This window comes from Meles meles, chromosome 12 (genome assembly GCF_922984935.1).
Source record: "Meles meles chromosome 12, mMelMel3.1 paternal haplotype, whole genome shotgun sequence".
Taxonomy (NCBI): Eukaryota; Metazoa; Chordata; class Mammalia; order Carnivora; family Mustelidae; genus Meles; species Meles meles.
Genome location: NC_060077.1, coordinates 25,938,807 through 25,958,674, shown reverse-complemented (window position 1 = coordinate 25,958,674; position 19,868 = coordinate 25,938,807). Strand labels below are relative to the sequence as shown.

The 19,868-nt window shown below is 50.6% G+C and overlaps 1 protein-coding gene across 2 annotated transcripts; it reads left to right on the top strand.

Moving 5' to 3' along the window:
- Nucleotides 1-522: 522 nt before the first annotated feature.
- Nucleotides 523-14,917, top strand: LOC123954350 (SEC14-like protein 4). 2 transcript variants are annotated; one of them, XM_046025474.1, is made up of 12 exons: nt 523-651; nt 3,984-4,059; nt 8,488-8,531; nt 8,831-8,890; nt 9,022-9,210; nt 10,461-10,556; nt 10,869-10,929; nt 11,901-11,984; nt 12,322-12,428; nt 12,541-12,680; nt 12,771-12,940; nt 14,072-14,917. In XM_046025474.1, exons 1-12 carry the CDS (start codon nt 598-600, stop codon nt 14,182-14,184), a joined length of 1,194 nt encoding a protein of 397 aa, XP_045881430.1. In that variant the 5' UTR covers nt 523-597; the 3' UTR covers nt 14,185-14,917. The 2 variants fall into 2 exon arrangements, with proteins under 2 accessions (XP_045881430.1, XP_045881431.1); XM_046025475.1 differs by lacking the exon at nt 8,831-8,890.
- The last annotated feature ends 4,951 nt before the right edge of the window (nt 14,918-19,868 follow it).

The window sequence follows — 19,868 nt, the reverse complement described above, 5'->3', positions numbered from 1 at the left end:
TCCTATCAGCCAGTGAGCATACACCCGGGGCGGGGCTGGTGGGGGGTCGGGGGGCACACGGCACAGCCTGTAGTCAAGGCCAGGGGAGGTAGGTTGGGGTCCTATGGGCCGAAACTCCTGAGGATCACCTAGAGGGTTGAGACTGGTTTATGAAAAGTTCCTCCATTTTGCTGGGAAAGAGGATCTAGGTGTGCTCCCCAGAACTTGCCCACATCTCCTTTATGACCCCCTCCCTTCTCCTGCCACACAGGAACGTGTAGGAGCCCCTAGGATGAGGATGCTTGGAGGTAGCAGCGTCTGCTGCCCTCCCGTCGAGTCCGCGTTCCGGGACCCCTCGGGGGCCAGTCACCTCCAGGCCCGCTGTAGGGTGCGTCCTAGCCTCCGCCAGCAAAACACCCGGAGGGGAGGCGAGAACGCACCGGGGCGGGGCAGGGCTGGCGCCCTCCCCTTGGGGCGGGGCCGGGCTGGCGCCCTCCCCTTGGGGCGGGGCCAACATCTGCTCGCCAGACGAAACTCGGCAACGGCAGCGAGGCCAGGCGGCGGGCCGGCAGACTCCTAGCACACCTGCGCCCCTCGACCCCTGAGCCCGCGGGCACCATGAGCGGCCGAGTCGGGGACCTGAGCCCCCAGCAGCAGGAGGCGCTGGCCAGGGTGAGGGGACTTCGCGGGTGGGAGACTTGGGGAGGGAAGGAGATGCTGGACGCTGCCCACCCGGGGTGGAGCCCCCATTGTTTAGATGGAAAAGGGACCCTTCAGGGTATCTTTGGTTCCAGCTTGCAGTGGCACAGTGGCTGAGGCAGGCATATACAGGACACGGAACTTGAGCGCTTCTCCAGGCTACACTGGGGCTGAATCCAGCTTTCCACTCCTGACCCCTCCAGACCAGAGTCTTGGCCCTTGTCCCCTGGCTGTGGGGGTAGGGTGGTGCTGCCATCCCTCTAGGCAGCCTTAGGCAGACAGACCGGTAGGTCTCCTGCTCTGATTGTGACATTTGTTTGTTTGGTTCTCTTTGTGGTTTTTGGACTCCCGAGGTCCCAAGCCTTCTCCCTGTTGTCAGTGTTTCTGTTAAAAGGGAATGGAGGGGGTTTGGTGACACTCCTTCCGGCTGCAGCTGAGACTGTCTCGCCCTGGGGAAAGGAGAGCATATTCTGGTCTCAGGGGCCACAGCATTAATTTGATTTGGAGATGGCTGGGCCTGGAAACTGTGACTTCAGGTTAGAGGAGGGAGGTGACGGCCCTAACTCACACTTCGGGTCCATGAAGGGCCGGCTTCGGGCTTGTGGAGAATGGTTTCTTCTGTGGCTTCTACCCTGGGAAGGATCCTCCAGGAGGAATGAGGACCCCTGATGAAGGAGGGGGACCCTGGATCAATTCTTAGTGAAGGAGAGAAGGGTCCCCGGTGAAGAGTGGGGGGCCCTAAGTGAATTCCCAGGTAAAGGAGGAGTTTCCAGGAGCAATGGGTCCTGAGCTGAAGGAGGAGTCCCCACGTGAAGGAGGAGAGGGAGTCCCCTGTTAGGCTGTCTCTCTACCCACTGGCAAAGGATGGATGCTAGGCTCATGGGAGGGACTGGACACCTGGCCTTTGGGGGTGAATTATGATGGAGATGCTTGTGGGTCAAAGAGCCTTAAACAATGTAAAGAGTTTATTATGATTTTTTTCCATTATTTAAAAGAAATGGATGCTAGTTGTTTTAAAAATTAGGGAGAAAGAAGAAAGTAGGAAAAAGAAAAAGTCACCCATGGTCCCAGAGGTCTAGACAACTACACCTAGGAGCATTTCCTTCTAGGTTTTTCCGAAGCCTAGTTTCACCACCTGTGGTCATGCTGCCAGAGGCTGCCTTCTCTATAAGGCATCATTGTTAAGATAGTTTTTCCTTTGGGGCACCTGGGTGGCTCAGTGGGTTAAAGTCTCTGCCTTCGGCTTGGGTCATGGTCTCAGAGTCTGGGGATTGAGCCCCATGTCGGGCTCTCTGCTCGGTAGGGAGCCTTCTTCCTCCTCTCTCTCTGCCTGCCTGTCTGCCTACTTGTGATCTTTGTCTGTCAAATAAATAAATAAATCTTAAAAAAAAAAAAAAACCTGTGAGATAATAAATATTAAAAAAAAAAAAAAGATAGTTTTTCCTTCAAGTTACTCCAGGCCCTTCCCAGCACCTGCTTGTGGCTTTCTGTTTTTTTGTTTGTTTTTAAAGATTTTTTATTTATTTGACAAAGAGAGACACAGCGAGAGAGGGAACACAAGCAGGAGGAGTGGGAGAGGGAGAACCCGACTCCCCGCTGAGCAAGGAGCCCGATATGGGGCTTGATCCCAGGACCCTGAGCCAAAGGCAGATGGTTAATGACTGAGCCACCCAGGCGCCCTGTGGCTTTCTGTTTTACTTGATGTGCGTTCCAAGGATGCGGTGGCTTTGAGACTGGAAGATGTGGACTCCTCATGGCCTCGAAGCTTCCTCACTCTGTTCCTGGGGAAGACCTTCCAACACCCTAGTCTCCATTCCCTCCTCCAAGAAGCAGTGTTGTGATGTGACCTTTTCTCCTCCTGCCTCAGGGCACATTCTGACATTCAAAGAAGGGACTCTGGTAACCTGGAGGGGCTGAGGGGTGCAGAGTTATTGTTCCTCAGTTATTGTTATGTCCTTACTTTCCCTAAAAAACTTCCTCAGGAGCCCAAAGGCTGCACCTGATCCATGTGCCTTGTGGGGACTGGGGACTCGGGGTGGTGATGAGAGCTGGTGCTCTTGCTCACGTTAACTTGTTAACGCTGGAGATGTTTCATCTTATTATTTGTTTTTCATCATGTGAGCAATACTTGAACACTTTCTTGGTTTTTTTTAAATTTTTAAAATTTGTTTAAAAAGATTTTATTTATTTGACAGAGAAAGAGATAGGAAATAAATAGGAGAAAGAAATAGGCAGAGAGGCAGGCAGAGAGAGAGGGGGAAGCAGACTCCCCACGGAGCAGAGAGCCCGATGCGGGGCTCGATCCCAGTACCCTGGGAGCATGACCCAAGCCAAAGGCAGATGTTCGACCAACCAAGCCACCCAGGCGCCCCCAAACATCCTCTTATTTTAAACATCATCTGTAAAGCTAAGGAGGTTTGGTGGACGGCTGTCAAGATAGCTTCCTATGGCCTTGCTAGCATTGGCTTCTAAGTCTAAAGTTCCATTCACAGGTTCCCCTGCAAAGCCTCCCCTCCAGGGCTTGCCTTCAGCTCCCTTAGTCCCCATGGAAGTGAAGCCTCCTCTCTGTCCCAGACCTGAGCCCCAGTCCCATACCCAGACTTTAAACTCTGCCAGTAGGCAGAGGCTCCCGTCAGCAGGTTAGTCCCTTTCTTTCCCCAGCCTGGATAGAACCTGATGAGGCCTCCCCTGCTTCTCTTGCAGCTCCTCCCTGCTGACCTTTGTCTGGGGCTGTTTCCACAAAGACTCCACTGCCCAGAGCTCTGGGCAATCTACGTTTTGCAGAATGCCAACATTTTTCTGGCACTGGCTACAAGCCAGGACTGCCGCTAAGTGCTTTACCTGTACACACTCCTATGATTGGCACAAGTTCACCTTTATCCCACTTCACAGATGAAGAAATTGAGGCTCAGAGTGGTTAAGTAACTTGTTTCCAGATCTAGACCCTCAAGATACAGTATCAAGGGCAAGGTTCATAAATGCTTCTTGTTTGCCTACATCTGATTCACCAGGGATCTTTGTCAAAATAGAGAAAGCAGGGCCCCACCTCAGTCCTGTAGGATGAGGATCTTGGGGAGGCAGAGAACCCCCAGAATTTGAGAAGGACCCAACTCTTCATGCCATGGTGGGCTGAGGGGTGCTCCATTCCCGGGTGGCAGTTAGCAGCTGCCACTAACTGTGTGGTCCCCACCCTGCAGAGTCCCTGGGTAGGACTGATTGACAGACTGAGTTCGGGAAGGGTCATGGTGGGGTTGGGAGCCCAGGGGTCACGGGAGCCCCTTTGACCATTTTATCTCTCCCCTCAGTTCCGGGACAACCTCCAGGACCTGCTGCCCGCCCTGCCCAATGCTGATGAGTACTTTTTCCTGCGCTGGCTCCGAGGTGAGGCTAGCAGGACCAGGGGTGGGGGTGGGCAGAGGGGGAGAGAGGGAAGAAGGGGTTCAGGAAAGCGGGTGCAACTTTGGGAGACAGTGCTACCGAGTGGGAAACATAGGCTCTGGAATCATCCTGCTTTGGGTAGAACCTGAGTTCCCCTCCAAATTGGCATGGCACAAAAACCCCATTGAGCCTCATTTTCTTCATCTATAAATGGGATGGGACCACCTCCCCAAGGATTGCTGTGAGCACTAAATGAGAGAGTGTAGCACCTGGCACTGGGTGAGCATATGGTTGAGGTGAGTTTAGAGTTCACACCTGGGAGGTTCTCCGGATGACAGGCCTGGCCGGGCCTGGAGTCAGATAGTCCCAAATATACTCTTCAGGACTTGCCTGCAGGTCTATCTGCAGTTCCTTGAAGGGAGGGCTGTGTTGTCCCCTGAGGGAACTTGGCTGCTGAGCAGGTGCCCAGCAAACACTTCAGGAAGTGGGTGCAATTAAAAGTAGAGAAGGAGTTTCTTCCAGGAATTGCCACAGGAGTGTAAAATTAGAGTAACAGAAACCTAGGGGGAGAATTCATTACAATTCAACACACCCCATGGAATGGATTCTGAACTTGAACCAGGATTCGGAACTTGAACCAGAAGGTTGAAGTCAGGCTGGAAAGTACACACACAGTGAGGTGATGATGCCAGCCTTGGAATCGGGCAAACCTGTGATTGAATCCCAACTCCGCTGTGCTGGCAGTGTGACTCCAGCAATCACTCATCGTCTCTCGGCCTCGCTTTTCTCTTCTGAGTAATGGGTATAATATTGGTGTCCCACCTTCCAGATGCTGTGAGTCAGACATGAGGTCATGGGCAAGCACAGCGCCTAAACCGAGGAAGCCCTCCCTTCTGTTCTGTTTGTTCTATTTGATTCAGTTTTCTTTATTATTTTAATTAATTATTATTTTCTACAAACTTTATTTTTTAGAATGGCTTTAGGTTTACAGAGCATTGTGAAGGTAGTACAGAAGTTCCCACACACACTGCACCCAATTTCCCCTATCATGAAAGTTTTCATTCCTATGGTACGTCTGTTACAATTCATGAACCAACGCTGATACATTATTATTAACTAAAATCCCTACTTTGAGGGGGAGGGGGCTATGGACATTGGGGAGGGTATGTGCTATCGTGAGTGCTGTGAAGTGTGTAAACCTGGCGATTCACAGACCTGTACCCCTGGAGATAAAAATACATTATATGTTTATTAAAAAAAAAAAATTTGGAAGGGGAGGCGAACCATAAGAGACTATGGACTCTGAAAAACAACCCGAGGGTTTTGAAAGGTCAGGGGTGGGAGGTTGGGGGAACAGGTGGTGGGTAATAGGGAGGGCACGTTTTGCATGGAGCACTGGGTGTTGTGCAAAAACAATGAATACTGTTACGCTGAAAAAATAAATAAAATGGAAAAAAAAATAAAAAAATAAAATCCCTACTTTGTTCAGATTGCCTTAGTTCCTCTGTTCCAGGAGCATATCCAGGATGCCATGTTACATTTAGTTGTCATCTCCCTAGGCTCTCTTGGCTGTGGCAGGTTTTATTCCGGTTTTTTTTTGTTGTTGTTGTTGTTTGTTTGTTTTGTTTTTTATTAAAGATTATTTATTTATTTGTCAGAGAGAGAGAGAGAGAGAGTGAGCAAGCACAAGCAGGGGGAACAGCAGACAGAGGGTAGAGCAGGCTCCTTGCTGAGCAGGGAGCCCATATGGGACTCCATCCTAGGACCCTGGGATCATGACCTGAGCTGAAGGCAGATTCTTAACGAACTGAGCCACCCAGGTGTCCCTTCCATTACGCTTTTAACAAGTCATGTCCCTGTCATTCTCCTGGGCTAAAGAAGGAGTGAGGACAGTAGATTTCTTGAAGCCCCATTAGACCTCTCTCCTCCTTTGGAGTCTTTATGGATTTAAAAACCAACTTTTCCAGTCCCTGGTACACCATTGAGAAAGGAGTGAAGTCACAGACACTGTAGGCTGCTGGGTCATGGCAAAGGAGAAGAATCTAAGGTTGGGAGAGAGGAGACAGGGTGTCCTGATGCCTCCCACTTTTTGCTGAGGCAGACCAGCTGACATAGCCCTGTCCCCTTCAACTTTACCTCCGTAGCTGCCCTCCCTGCCTCACTAGCTCAACACCTGGGCAACAGGGAGGGTGATCTCTGGGGCTGAACTTGGAGTCTCTCAGCTCAGGTCAGATGCAGAAGGGCTCACCCTGACCTTCCTTCAATTCCCTTCACATTTTGTTTTGTTTTGTTTTGTTTCCATCTTATGACTGCGTATCTCTGCCACTCGGATGCCAGCTCCATGATGGCAGTGTCCGTGCCTGCCCCATACTTCCAGCCTGGCACGTAGTAGCTGCTACTAAAAAAGCTATGAGTGCCCATCAATAGTGCCCAAACCACTTTCTTTCTTTCTTTTTTTTTTTAAAAGATTTTATTTATTTATTTGACAGAGAGAGATCACAAGTAGGCAGAGAGGCAGGCAGAGAGAGAAGGAAACAGGCTCCCTGTTGAGCAGAGAGCCCGACGCGGGGCTCGATCCCAGGACCCTGAGATCATGACCTGAGCAGAAGGCAGAGGCTTAACCCACTGAGCCACCCAGGTGCCCCCCAAACCACTTTCTGTAGAACAAGAAGGCAGAGGCTTAACCCACTGAGCCACCCAGGTGCCCCCCAAACCACTTTCTGTAGAAAAAGAAACCTCCTGGTTCTCAGTAGGAAAGCTTCTATACACCAGAGTTTTTTTTTAGAAGCCAATAAAAGAACATTATAGACAGTTATGCACAAACAAATTTGAAAATCTCAACGAAATCTGTGTATTCCTTAGAATATGCATATAAGGCCAAAATCCAGCAAGAAGATAGAAACCTTCAAACAGACCAGTAAGTATTAAAGACATATAAATGGTACTAAAAAGCTTCCCTCCTTCCAAAACCCAGACCCCAGTGGTTTTACAGATGAATTTTCTCAAAGTTTTAAGATTAGCTGATACCTGGTTTTACAAATTGTTGGAGCTGCTTTAAAATATATATAAAAAAGTGAAAGTTACTTTATGAGGCTTGGGTTAGTTTGATTCCAAAATTAGGTCAGGACAATAAAAGAAAATTCTAGGCTTGTAACAATTGTTAATGTAGGTGTAAGGAAGTCTAAGGGAAACATTACATAAAAGAATACAATAAGGTATTTAAATTACACAGCATGATCAGTGGAGTTTATCTTAGGTATGCAGGAAGAATTCAACATCAGGCAATCTATCAGGGTCATTGAACACATTTATAGAATTAAAAATGAGAAAATATGTGGCTATCTCAATGCAGGAAAAGCATTTGAAAAGGCTCCTCTCCTATTTATAAGATAAAAACAAAATTAAAGTCTTACCAAACTAGAAATAGAAGGAAATTTCCTTGGCTTGGCTTGTTAATGGTTATGCAGCAAACACCTTACAATACATGTTGCCAGTTAAGAACTTTTAGGTGCATTTTCTTTAAAGTCAGGAACAAGGAAAGGATGATGTCAAGCAGCATCATAGTTTAAACAGAACTAGAGATCCTTGCCAACATTATAAGGAAAGAAAAAAGTAATCTAGTCTATAAAGACTAGAAAGGAAGAGTTAAATTTCTTTTCCAAGTTTAGAACATTCATTTCTAAAATAAAGCATCACATTTTTAATTAAAGTGAACTTATATCTTCAAAATAAGTAACCACAACAATAGTTAACAGTGTACTAAGAAGTCCTTGGGAGCCAGAAGATATTATTCCTGTTTAACAGATTAAGAATCTAAGACTTAGAGAAGGTAGATGAATTGCTCAAAGTTGTACAGCAACTAAAAGGACAAAACTAAAATTCAAACCCAAGTCTGTTTGACTCCAAAGCCTATGCTCCCCACTACCTCTAACACCAAGGGGGTTTGTGTGACCACAGGGACATCAAATATTACAGGCCAGATCAGCCTCTGGGCTGAAAAGTTTACAAAGGCTTGGCTACTGAAATCAAGGACTTCCAAAGTCTTCTAGAGGATTAAAGATCCTTGCTTTTTAAAAACGTCCAGGGTTGCCTGGGTGGCTTAGTTAGTTGGTTGAGAGGCCAACTCTTGACTTCAGCTCAGGTCACAATCGGGGTTTTGAGATAGCAGGGAGTCTGCTTGAGAGTCTCTCTCTCTCTCTCTCTCCCTTGCCACCTCCAGCGTGCTGCCTCTCTTTCCGTCTCTCTCTTTCTCTCTCCAAAATAAATAAATATCTTTTAAAAAAATAAAATGGTAAAAATATGTCCAGACCCCCCCAATATATTCTGGGGTGTCATGGAAGGCTCACGCTCTGTGTTTCCTCCTGAGTCTTCAAAGAACTGTGAGTTCTAGACCCAGCCTCAAACCTCCTCTTACCTTGGCTCTTTTTGCAGCTCGGAACTTTGACCTGCAGAAATCTGAGGACATGCTCCGGAAGGTGAGGCCCCATTCTCATGAGTCTCCTGCCTCCCACACATGGACCCCAGGGATCAGTAACAGAGAGTAGGAACCCATGCCCTATCCTGTTCTTGCGTGTTTCCTCCCTTCCTCTTTGGATCCCTTTCTGCATCAGACCTGGATGCCCACAGCCCTCTTCCTGGCATTGCCATCTCTAGTTCTAGGTCAGTAGAGCCTGGGATCTTGGGGGCTGTAGGCAGAGGGACCTTGCCTGATATCCACAGCTGCCTTCAAGGCCTTTGTGGTAGGCAGTCTTCAGGTTCTGCAATTTCTCCACAGCACATGGAGTTCAGGAAGCAACAGGGCCTGGACAACATCCTTTCGTGGCAGCCCTCAGAGGTGAGCCTCATGCAGCATCACCCCCAGACCATCAGATACCCCTCACACCCCTTCCCCAACATCCAACCTTCTGATGGCTGATAGGCTGGTTTGAATCAGGACCTCACACCAACCCCCAACCCCATACCCAGGTGATCCAACTGTACGACTCTGGTGGTCTGAGCGGCTATGACTACGAAGGCTGCCCGGTGTGGTTCGACATCATTGGGACCCTTGACCCCAAAGGTCTTCTCCTGTCAGCCTCCAAGCAGGAGCTTATCCGGAAGCGCATCAGGGTCTGTGAGCTGCTTTTGCGGGAGTGTGAGCTGCAGAGTCAGAAGGTAAGTGACTGGGTTCAGGATGGGAAGCACATGGAGGGCCCGATCTGTCTAATGGGAGGCACCAAGACTAGGTAGGAGAGCACTCCTCAGCACTCTGGGCTTTGATGGGACGTGGCTTCTCTCGCAGTCATCCATCTGTGAGTATCTAACGTGTGTGTGGCACTTGCTGCTGGCGCATGCCAAGGATCACCGAAGCCCCTTCCCCGCTGACCTTGGATGAGAGGTTGACCTTGAGTGCAGTGAACACTCTGGCTCTGTTCCCTGGGAACCCTGGGAACAGTGGATGGTCAGCTTTGCTTATGGAAAAGATGTGCCTGGTTGGAAACTGTGTAACTATAACCTGATAGAGGAACCATTGCTGTGGGCTAGTGACTCTTGAGACTTGGCACATTGTCGTGGGGCCCTGGAAGCTAATATGGAATTGCTACCAAAAAAAAAAAAAAAAATTGAGTCCTGTGGGGCATAGGGCTTCCAAGTCAGGAGGACCCACACCGTTCTGTACAGATCTTCTCTTTATCCTGACTCTGTACTTCCTGGTCCATACCCTTCAGAACGAATCTATTGCCAAGGGTGGTCTGTTGGCTTTGGGAGTCTAAGTGTCTCCATGAGCCTAAGAGGACCCCGGGTTGGGGAGCTCTTGTGTTACTTCGGGATGACCTGTCTGATGGCGAGGACAGGACCTGTGTCTCCAGTGTCTGTCACGGTGCTGGACACCAAGGAGCCCTTGGCACAGAGATCTGTGACATTAACTGGGCAAACGCATGTGTCAGGCACTGGGCTCTTTGGGAGTTATCTCACTGAATCGTCCTAGAAATTCTTTCAGAACCTGGAATTATTCCCGCTTCCCAGAAGGAGAAAATAAGGCTCAGAACGGTTAAAAACCCACCCAAGGCCACAGAGCCTGCCAGCAGTGTAGCTCTGGTTCGACACACCTTGGGACTACAGATGCTGGCTGACCCGGCGTACTATTGTACAGGGAGATGCCCGAAGGGCAACAAATGAGGTCTTTAATTCTACTGTTAACTAATTCCGGGCATTCGTGTTGAGCAAACAGTGTGATAAGGAACCACTGTGTCAGGGCTCAGAATGCAGCATTTTCTTAGCCTCTAGGTGGGCTCAGTCTGTTTGGAAAACCCTGTGGGCAGTTGGGGGCAGGGGTAGCAGGAAGGTGGAAGCCGTTACAGGATCTCCCTGGCCGGGACCTTCTGGCCAGAGTTGTCAGACTTATATCTCTGTGTTGTCCCATGTAGTTGGGCAGGAAGATTGAGACGGTGCTGATGGTGTTTGACATGGAGGGGCTCAGCCTGAAACACTTGTGGAAACCAGCTGTAGAGGTCTACCAGCAGGTGAGGTAGGCAGCTGGCTCGAGGCCAATAGGGAGCTGCTGTCCACACCAGCTTCCAGTCCATGGAGGAGAGATCACCCCACCCCCCACTGCAGGGGCCCCCAGAGCAGCCAGTGAAGCTGGCCTGGGGTCCCCCACTTCCAAGGACAAAGAGGAGCAAGAGTATTACAGGGATGAAGCACATCTCCTGGGGAAGGTGGGTGGCCAGGGGGTGGCAGTGGCAGGGTCTCCTGTCTCAACAGCATTAAAGGCCACCTAATCCAGGTATAGAATGTGTTGAAGCATGACCTTGACCAGACTTGTCTTGCCACAGTTCTTTGCCATCCTGGAAGCAAATTATCCTGAGACGATAAAGAATTTAATTGTCATTCGTGGTGAGTCCATGATGGGGATGACCCCTGGGGGAGGAGAAGGGAAAAGGGGGATCAGTGGGTAAATCACCCAGTTTAGGGCTTCTCAAACCATCCTTTGTGAAGATCAGGGGGGTTTTGTTTGTTTGTTTGTTTGTTTGTTTGTTTTTTTAGTCAGTCCTTCATAGACTGATACTTTCAGAGTATCCAGAATCTGCTCTGGTAGGTTGCAGCAAATGTCAAATAAGTTCTGAGTTTCTAAATGTAAATGGATGTTTTCTTTACTTTATTTTTCTCAGTGTGGAATGGTAACAGATGGTTCAAGGACCACACTGGCTGGTAGATATGTTTGGAGTGGGAATGGTCCCTGTCTGTGACGGTTGTACAGTGAGGGGCCCACCACGTGTGCACTGGGGTCAAGTGATCTGCTTTCCAATTTGACTAGCTCTATGATTGTGAGCAAGTCTACTTAACCTTACTAAGCCTCAGTTTTCCCAGTCTGTAAAATAGGGATGCAATGACAACATCCTGTAAGACAGCCATGAGGTTAAATGAGACAGTCTGTGGAGGAACAGCCCACAGAAAGTGTCCAGTCAGTGTGAGCAGTTCAGGTGGGACATGAGGTCAAATGCAGATGCTCCATCTACTTGCACCCGAGAAAATTCTGAGGCAACTTGGGAAACGTGTGAGTATGGACAGGAAGAGGCACTATTGGAAAATCTACATTACTGACACCCTACAGCTGGGTGGGGGAGGCAACTGTTTATTGAGAGCCAAGCACTCTGTCATGTGTTATGCATACATAGTTTAATTTATCTCCATTTTATAGTTAAGGGCACTAAGACTCAGAGAGGGTGAGTAACTAGCTGACGGTCACACAGCAGGCAGTAGTAGAATCTAGATCAATCCAACTCGTATCCAGGCAAGGGCCCTGGCCGTGACTATACCTCTAGTCCTTTCTAGACAGCTTCCCAAGGGAATTTCGTGTGTTTCAGCCCCCAAGCTGTTCCCCGTGGCCTTCAACTTGGTCAAATTTTTCATGAGTGAGGAAACGCAAAGGAAGATAGTGATTCTGGGAGGTGAGTGACTTGGCCTCCTGGCTGTGCCCATGTCTGCCTGGGCAAACAGAGGTCAATGTGAAAGGTCCCATTTCTCCCTGCCTCGTCCTCTTTAATCAGGCACTGACCTTGGCCTGAATTCCCACCCATCCTTGCACACTCTGATGAAGCTTCGGGTCCTGGACCCCAGCCTGGGTGGCCACATACAGCATTTGGGTGCTTTCAGGAGTAGGGGCTCAGGGGAGTGAGCTAAGGGCACATCAGCTTTCCTCCCTGGGTGTGGCTTCTCTGCCCTCTGTTGAGTCTCCCTGAGCCCTCATTATCCCCTACTGCCCGCCACCACCTTGCTCCTCCACAGGCAACTGGAAGCAGGAGCTGCCAAAGTTTGTCAGCCCCGACCAGCTGCCCGTGGAATTTGGGGGGACCATGACTGACCCTGATGGCAACCCCAAGTGCCTGACGAAGGTACAGCCCCATACCCAGGGGCTGCTCAGAGGATGGTACAGGGTGCTCAGAGGATGGGGAATGAGGGGTTATGACCACAGTGTAGTGCTCGCTCACCAGCCCTCACCCACAGATCAAATACGGGGGCGATGTGCCCAAGAGCTACTACCTGCGTAACCAGGTGAAGACACACTATGAACACACGGCGACCGTGGCCCGAGGCTCCTTCGTGCAGGTGGAGAACGAAATCCTGTTCCCGGGCTGTGTGCTCAGGTAGGGATGGTGGCCACGCCACCCTTGGCACACCTGGGAGGGTCCCAGAGCCCAGGCAGGTGCTCATCTGTGGGGGCCTATCCCCTGCAGGTGGCAGTTTGCATCAGAAGGGGCAGACATCGGCTTTGGGGTTTTCCTGAAGACCAAGATGAGTGAGCAGAAGCAGGCAGGGGACATGGTGGAGGTGTTGCCCATCCAACGCTACAAAGCCCATGTGGTCCCCGAGGACGGGAGCCTCACCTGCCTCAAGGCCGGCGTCTGTAAGAGCTGTAGGATTCACTGGAGTCGCCTTCCTCCTTATGGCCGAGAAATGAGCGGACACCTCTTGCCCAGGCTGTCCCGCTTGCCCTCTTTTTCCAGCTCTGGGGGAGAGGGAGGGGGTCCCTGCAAGTTACTAGATCCTGTAGCGGCTGGGGGAACTGGCTTCGAGATGTTAGGTCTGGTGAGTAGCCCCTGGGTATGGGTAACAGAGCAGAGAGGCATTTTAGAGAGTGGGATTCACAGCCTGAAGCCCCAGACTCAGCTCCTGGGAACCCCTTACACAGCACTCAACAGGCTGAGAGACAGGTAGGTAAATAGACATGGGCTACCCTCTAGGGGTCCCCGGCTGCCCAGGTGCATAGGTAGGTCCTTGTGGGAATCCCAAAGAGAGATTTCCTCCATGTGCTTATCCTTCATTCTCAGGCCGCCCAAGATCGATGCAATGAGGTCCACCTCTCCAGAAGCAGCGCTCCCTAGGGACAGCACTGACCTGCTTCTCTTGGGAACAGAGCTAGGAGAAGGGAAACCCAGGGTTGAGGAGCATGAGTTTTACTAATGCTCTGGTTAACATGTATCTAGTTCACCTTTGTGGAGAGGGAGCATCAGAAGGGCGGAGACCCAGAAATTTGGATGACTCAGCACATCCCAGAGTTCCCTTTGCCCCTTGGTATCAAAGGGAATGCCTTCTTTGAGAGGCACGATGGGAAAGCGGCTTGTGGAGCTCAGCCCTTTCCCCTGGGGAGAGCAGGGCTCCTCTCTCGGTTGGAGCATCAGGATAAGGGAATCCTGGTCCTTCCCTTCCTTGCTCTGTACTCATCGGGAAGTCCTCTCCACCTCTGTAGCCTCAGCTTCCTCATCCTGAAAATGGGGATGATAGTATTCCATGGGGCTGCTTTGAGGGTTTGGAAAGCCGGGAGCGCCGATAGGACGCCTTACACATAGAAGGGGCTGCCGGATGCCGGTGGTTATTCTTCTCGTTAGCCCAAGGTGATGGCTTGAGCAGTGGGCGCTGGGAGCGGGGCAGTGGCTGACCCTCCGGCACCACCCGCAGTCCTGGGCCCATTGCCAAGGGCACTATGCATGCAAATATGTCAGGTTGGCTTTGCGGGATGACTTCTCCATCCTTGCAGATGTCCTGCGCTTTGACAACACCTATAGCCTGATGCACACCAAGAAGGTCAGCTACACCGTGGAGGTGCTGCTCCCAGACAAGGCCTCCGAGGAGAAGCTTCAGGGTCTCTAGGCGAGGAGACCATCCCCAGCACAGTGAAGACCCCGGCTGCCTCTGTGCCTGTGCTTTTCAACCCCGTAGCACTCCCTCCCTGTCCCCTGCCCTCCCAGGCACAGGGGCAGAGCAAGAAGGGGACATCCAGTCCATCGGCCACACTGAGGATTCAGACAGGCTCCTGATCCCCTGTTTGCGGAGACCAAGGACACTAGTCCTGTGACTCACCAACACCTAGCAATCTGGCCTGGGAGCATGTGCCTGTGCCCGAGGCCATGCAGGGAGAGCAAAGCATCAAGTCTGAAAGAGCAAGGACGCCCCTATCTCTGTACCTGGGGACTCAGTGGGTGGGGATAGGGGGCAGCTGGAGGTGGCCTGGTGAAAGGATGGGGCCAGCTAAGTGGTCAAGTGGAGGGTCTTGGTTCTGGGAGGGCACCAAGGCCCTTTAGACTTGCCCTCCTGCCTTTGGAGGGAAGATCAGGAATGGAGAATGAGGCCCAGCAGGGATAACCATGGCGAGGATGAGCCATGCTCGGTCACCCAGAGCTGGATGGGTGAAGACTGAGTCTATCAGAATTCTCATTGACCCTGGCCTCCCTCTCACCACCTGCCATGATCCAGCTGATATTCAGCTTGGGTTCTTTCTGGCTCTGAGGAAGGACCAGGACCATAGCAGAGCTGGAGGGCCATGGAACATGCTGGAATAAAGTAGAATGTGCTGGGTTAGAGCTGCCAGCCCCCAGCGTGCTTATCCTAGACTCTCATTTGCTTCCTGAAGAACCGTCGCACTTTTCTTCCATCTTTGTGTCTCACTAGAGAGACAGCTAAGGGTTGTCTGTCAACAGCCCACTACCCTGCCCCAAATGCGACTCTGTAGCTGGCTGGTGATGGCTCTGTTTCCCAAAAGCTGGCTCCCACATCCCACAGTCAGGATCATCATCTGCTTGAATGAGCACTCAGAATGAACCAGCACAGCTGCTGAGTGGTCAGTTTGTCCCTGTTAAAGGGGTCCTTGGTGCAAAGAATTAGCATCGTGGCCACCAAGATATTTACCAGAGGCAGGAAGCCTCAGCTAACACCAACATCCAGGTGCTCTGCAAACAAGAAGCTGGCTTGGGCCCCTTTCTTGCTCTCAGATTCTGTGATTTCATTTTTTTCCAGTTAATAGCTTTCCTGATTTCCCAGGGCCTCTTCTTCCCAGGCGAGAAACCAATGAGGCTTGGGAAGGTCTTCAGGTGGGCTATGTGATGTCCTTGGGGCCCCAGACCTTCCACCTGTGGCAGGCTGCATTACCCATGGTCCGGCACACATAGTCTGAAACAGGGGCTCTGCTGCTATGGAAAGCCAACGAACTCACAGAAACACAGTTTAAAACCAATGCATGGAGGCATGGCTGATCCAACAGCGTAGGAGGAGTTTGACAAGAAAAAATATGGTCCTGCCAGCTCCAAGCAGAGAGCCCAGGGTTGCTGGGTGAAAATCATATGACGTCCTTGTGTCCAAGGGGTGCTCCTGCCTCCCCACTGCAACAGGCTCTCTAACCCCCACCGTACGGCACGCTGTGGCCACCCTCCGTGGACCCAGAGGCACTTGGGTATTTCAGAGCCATCTTCACGCAGCACTAGCTAGAAAGGGCGTGGCTGGCTGGGGTTGTAAGGGTCCAGCTCAGGTTTCCCTGGGGCCACCCCATGTCATGATGAGGGAGCTCACAGTGCCTCATTTCAGCCTCACAACCCCAGCCAAAAAACAAGAGGTTCATGGATTTGAACCTGATCCTTGCTTTTCCAACCACCCACAGCAAGTTTCCCACAATGTGTTTGCACAGCCTTCTCTGGTTTCCTTGCAAGTAGCAGATTGGGCCGTGTACAAAGGTTTAATTTACACAAATATGGGCTGCCTGGGGAGTGGCAAGGAACAGAGGGTTCAGGGGTCGGGTGCAGGCACCGGTGACCTTGAATCTCAGAGCTGGTAGAGTGTACTTCATGTGAAGCTGTGAGTACAGTGGTTGTCTTGGGAAGTGAGGACAGGATGTCCTGTCCAGCAAGGTGGACAGGGAGCTTATCCTCAACAACTCCATCCCTCACTCGACACCATCACTTCTTTACCCAAAAAAAAAGGGGGGGGAGGGAAAGGAGTAGCCCAGAGAGGGACTGGCTCCCCTGAGGTTTGTTTCTTCCTTCCAGTCACTCATCAATGTTTATTGAGTGCCCAGCACCAGGCCCTGCAGGCCCTGGGCACACGGGGTGCTGGGCTTACCCCAGTCTGCTGGCAGAAAGCTTACCTGCACCAAGGGAGACTGAAGTGATTCTCATGGCCATTATCAAGTGGGCGGCTTGGGGCAGGAGCCAAATTCTGGGGGAGTATCCAGCAAAACAAACAAACAACAACAACAACAAAAACCTGATGGGGTATCAGAAGTGCTTTGCCAAAGGCAGGGACCCTTGAAGGGAGAGATGAAGGTGTGGGAGAGCTGAAGGTGTGGGCGAGCCTTCCAGACAGAGGAATGGAGTGAGAACAGCTGTGGAGTGTTTGAAGCTAGAGGAAAGCCAGAAGGGCCCTTGTGTGACGCTGGAAATGGGTCACCGATATTTGCTGTTTCTTTGTGAATGACTGTGTACACATTAGGTACATTAGTTAATAAGACTATTTCATAATGGAGGTTACAAAACAGAGATTTGTTGTTTGTCAAGAATGAGTGGCAAAAGCTTGGCAGGAAGCCATGGATCAAAGCTCTTGCTCAAAATGAAGTGGTTGGAAATAGCCAGGCCTTCCCTGTCCAGAGGTATGGAGGCAGGGCCTGCCTTTCCAGGGCTGATCTCCTAACTGGAATCCTAACAATATTCCAGGGGAAGCAGGGAAATAAGCTGGGGAGGGGGCAGGTGTTATGTATAGGGTTTTTTGAGGGCAGTTGGGAAGGCTCTCCTGCCCCTCAAATCTCTAAGTCAGTTCAACTCACCTTCCAAGAGCCCAGGCCAGAAGGGACCCCCGTGTGGGGCAATCACAGCTTCACAATCACTGGAGCAAGCCTTCGGCACTCCAGGGCTTGTCAGGCCACAGTATGACCCCTTCCGTGAAACCCCGAAACAGACGGGGGTTCTAGCGAGGATGCTAGAACTCAGAGGGAGTGCGGTGGCCAAAGGCTCAGTGTCTAATGGCAGGGGTGGAGCCAGCACCCAGGTTACCTGCCAGCAGTGCCCCTGCCCTGCCTTTCAGAGGACAAAGTCAGTGTGGGCAGGTGGGCCCCTGCCAGAGAGGGCATGCCTGGGCCAGAGAGGGGTGCTGGCCTGGGTCTGAGGAAGCCGCCTCTCTGTGGGATGGGACACTGGGCCAGGCTCTTCTCCATGGACCAGGACCAAGCTGATGCAGGAAGCATCACCACCTCTTTACCAAGGAGGGTGAGGCCTGGGGCAGGAAGTGACCTGTCAGGACACCCAACATAAAGGGGGGGAAGGTAGGATGTGAAGAAGGGTTCATCTATCCAGACAGCCCAGGTGCTAAATGAGCACATTGGGTGGACAGGCTTCAGGCTTGGTGACTTTAGGGAGTCCCGCCATAGGCTTGGGAGGGGTGGCGCTCTGCTGTCTGCGACTTCAGCTCTCAGCCACCAGGGGGCGGTGTTGGTAGTACGTCTCTCTCCCTGCCCCAGAAATGTGAACAGGACCCCTCCGGAATCTGACTGGTGAAGGGTGGATTTGCAGGCGGCTTGAGGTGAAGTTCACTGGGCCCAGGCTCCCTGTGGGCCCATGCAGAGCAGCTGAAAGAGGTGGTCCCACCTGGGTTCAGATCCTGGTTCTGCCCCTTGCTGGTTTTCTCTCTAGATCCCTGTGGACTCCATCCTCCATCCCTTGGCTGCCACAAACCGTCATCTCTTGCTTGGATTATTAGAAAGGTGTTCATGAGTCAGTCTCCCTGTGCCCGTTCCTACCGCCTCCCAGGAGGCTCCACGGGGCAGCCAGAAAAAGCCTTTCTGAAATGAAATCTGATCATCACTTCCTGTGGGAGCCCTTCCCTGGCTCCTCATTTTCTCCCGGGAAATTTCAGTTTTCACTGGTGGCTTATAAGGCCCTCTGTGACCTGCCTATGACACCTGCATTGCAGCTTCACCCAACCCAGTGAACTCACCAATTCATCAGTCCTTCCTGCCTCCCTGCTTTTATTCATGCTGTGCCCTCATTCTGGGACTTCCCAGTCTTGCTCTGTGCACCCTCGAGGCTCCCAGAGCCCTCTTTCCCTAGCAGAGTCAGAGTCTCGTCTCCATGCTCTTGTTGCAAGGGGGCCAGTGTTTATCATGAGAGTCATCATCTATCTCGTGTCTGTCTCATTCCCCACCAGCAACCAGGCCAGGCTACACTCCCCAGATGTTCAATAAAGCCTTGCCAAAAAAAAAAAAAAAAAAAAAATAGATACCATTTACTGAGTGTCTATGCAGGCCTGCTGCCCTTGTGCTATCTTGTCTGATCTTCATGGCGGGCTTGTCAAATAAATATAGTCATCCTGGTTATACAGGGGAGGAAAGTGAGGCTCAGAGACATGGTAGTTTGCTCAGTGATGGTGTCAAGACTGGGATTCAGGATGTCTGACTCCAGAGTGACATGTCTCCCTCACCCATCCCCCCCAAGCTTGGGTCATACCAGGAGCACTGCCAAAAAGCAGAGACTAACAGCATGACTCAGCACCAGGGAGAGACCGAAGTAGAGGGTCAGACAGCCACAGAACAGAGGAGAGGGAACCGGAGAAGATGGGCCCACCCAGCTGTGTCCCCATCCTGGAGATGATGGTAGGCCTGACAATAATTATAAAAGCCAACACAAAATAACAATAATAGTAATAGTAATAATAATAATAAAAGTCAACACTTGCTGGCTCAGTTCACTGGCATGTGACTCTTGATCTCGGGGTCATGAGTTCGAGGCCCACATTGGGTACAGAGTAAAGAAACGTAAAAAAAATAAAATAAAAGCCAACACTATTGATCATTTACCATGTGCCAGGCAGTGAGTGGTTACTAGCTTCTTTTATTTATTTATTTATTTATTTTTGGTTACTGGCTTCTAACCAGGGGTTCCAGGGTGTGGTGTGGGTGCCCCATATGCCCCCCCTCCCGCCTTCAGCTCAGGTCATTATCTCGGGGTCCTGGAACTGAACGCCGTGTCAGTCTCCCTGATCAGTGGAGAGAGTGCCTCTCCCTCTCCTTCTGCTGCTCCCTACTGCTTGTACTTCCTCTCTGTCTCAAATAAATAAAATATTTTTTAAAAAATCAGTCGCATTTCTACACATTAACAGGGAACATTCAAAAAACAAAATTAAGAAAATAATTTCATTTACATCAGCACCCAACAGTAAAGTACTCACGTATGACTTTAACTAAAGAAGTGAAAGATTGATACACTGACAACCACAAAATACTGTTGAAGGAAATTAGAGACTACCAAGTGTAGGTGAAAAGACACCTACACTTAATGCTGTTAAGATGGCAATATTCCCTAAAGTGATCTACTGATTCTGGGCAATCCCTATCCAAATCCCAACTGCCTCTTTTGCAAAAATGAACAAGCCGACCCCAAAGTTCCTGTGGAAATGCAAGGGACTCAGAATAACCCAAACAATCTTGGAAAAGTAGAATGAAGTTAGGGAGGACTTGCATTTCCTGATTTCAAAATTTAATATAAAGCCGCAGTCATCAAAACAATGCGGTACAGGCA

Excerpts from the sequence above, each read along its gene's own strand:
- LOC123954350 (XM_046025474.1), top strand. The coding sequence starts at position 598 with ATGAGCGGCCGAGTCGGGGACCTGAGCCCCCAGCAGCAGGAGGCGCTG. Across the intron at positions 11,985-12,321 it reads GAAGATAGTGATTCTGGGAG|GCAACTGGAAGCAGGAGCTG; the intron begins GTGAGTGACTTG and ends GCTCCTCCACAG. Across the intron at positions 12,429-12,540 it reads ACCCCAAGTGCCTGACGAAG|ATCAAATACGGGGGCGATGT; the intron begins GTACAGCCCCAT and ends CCTCACCCACAG.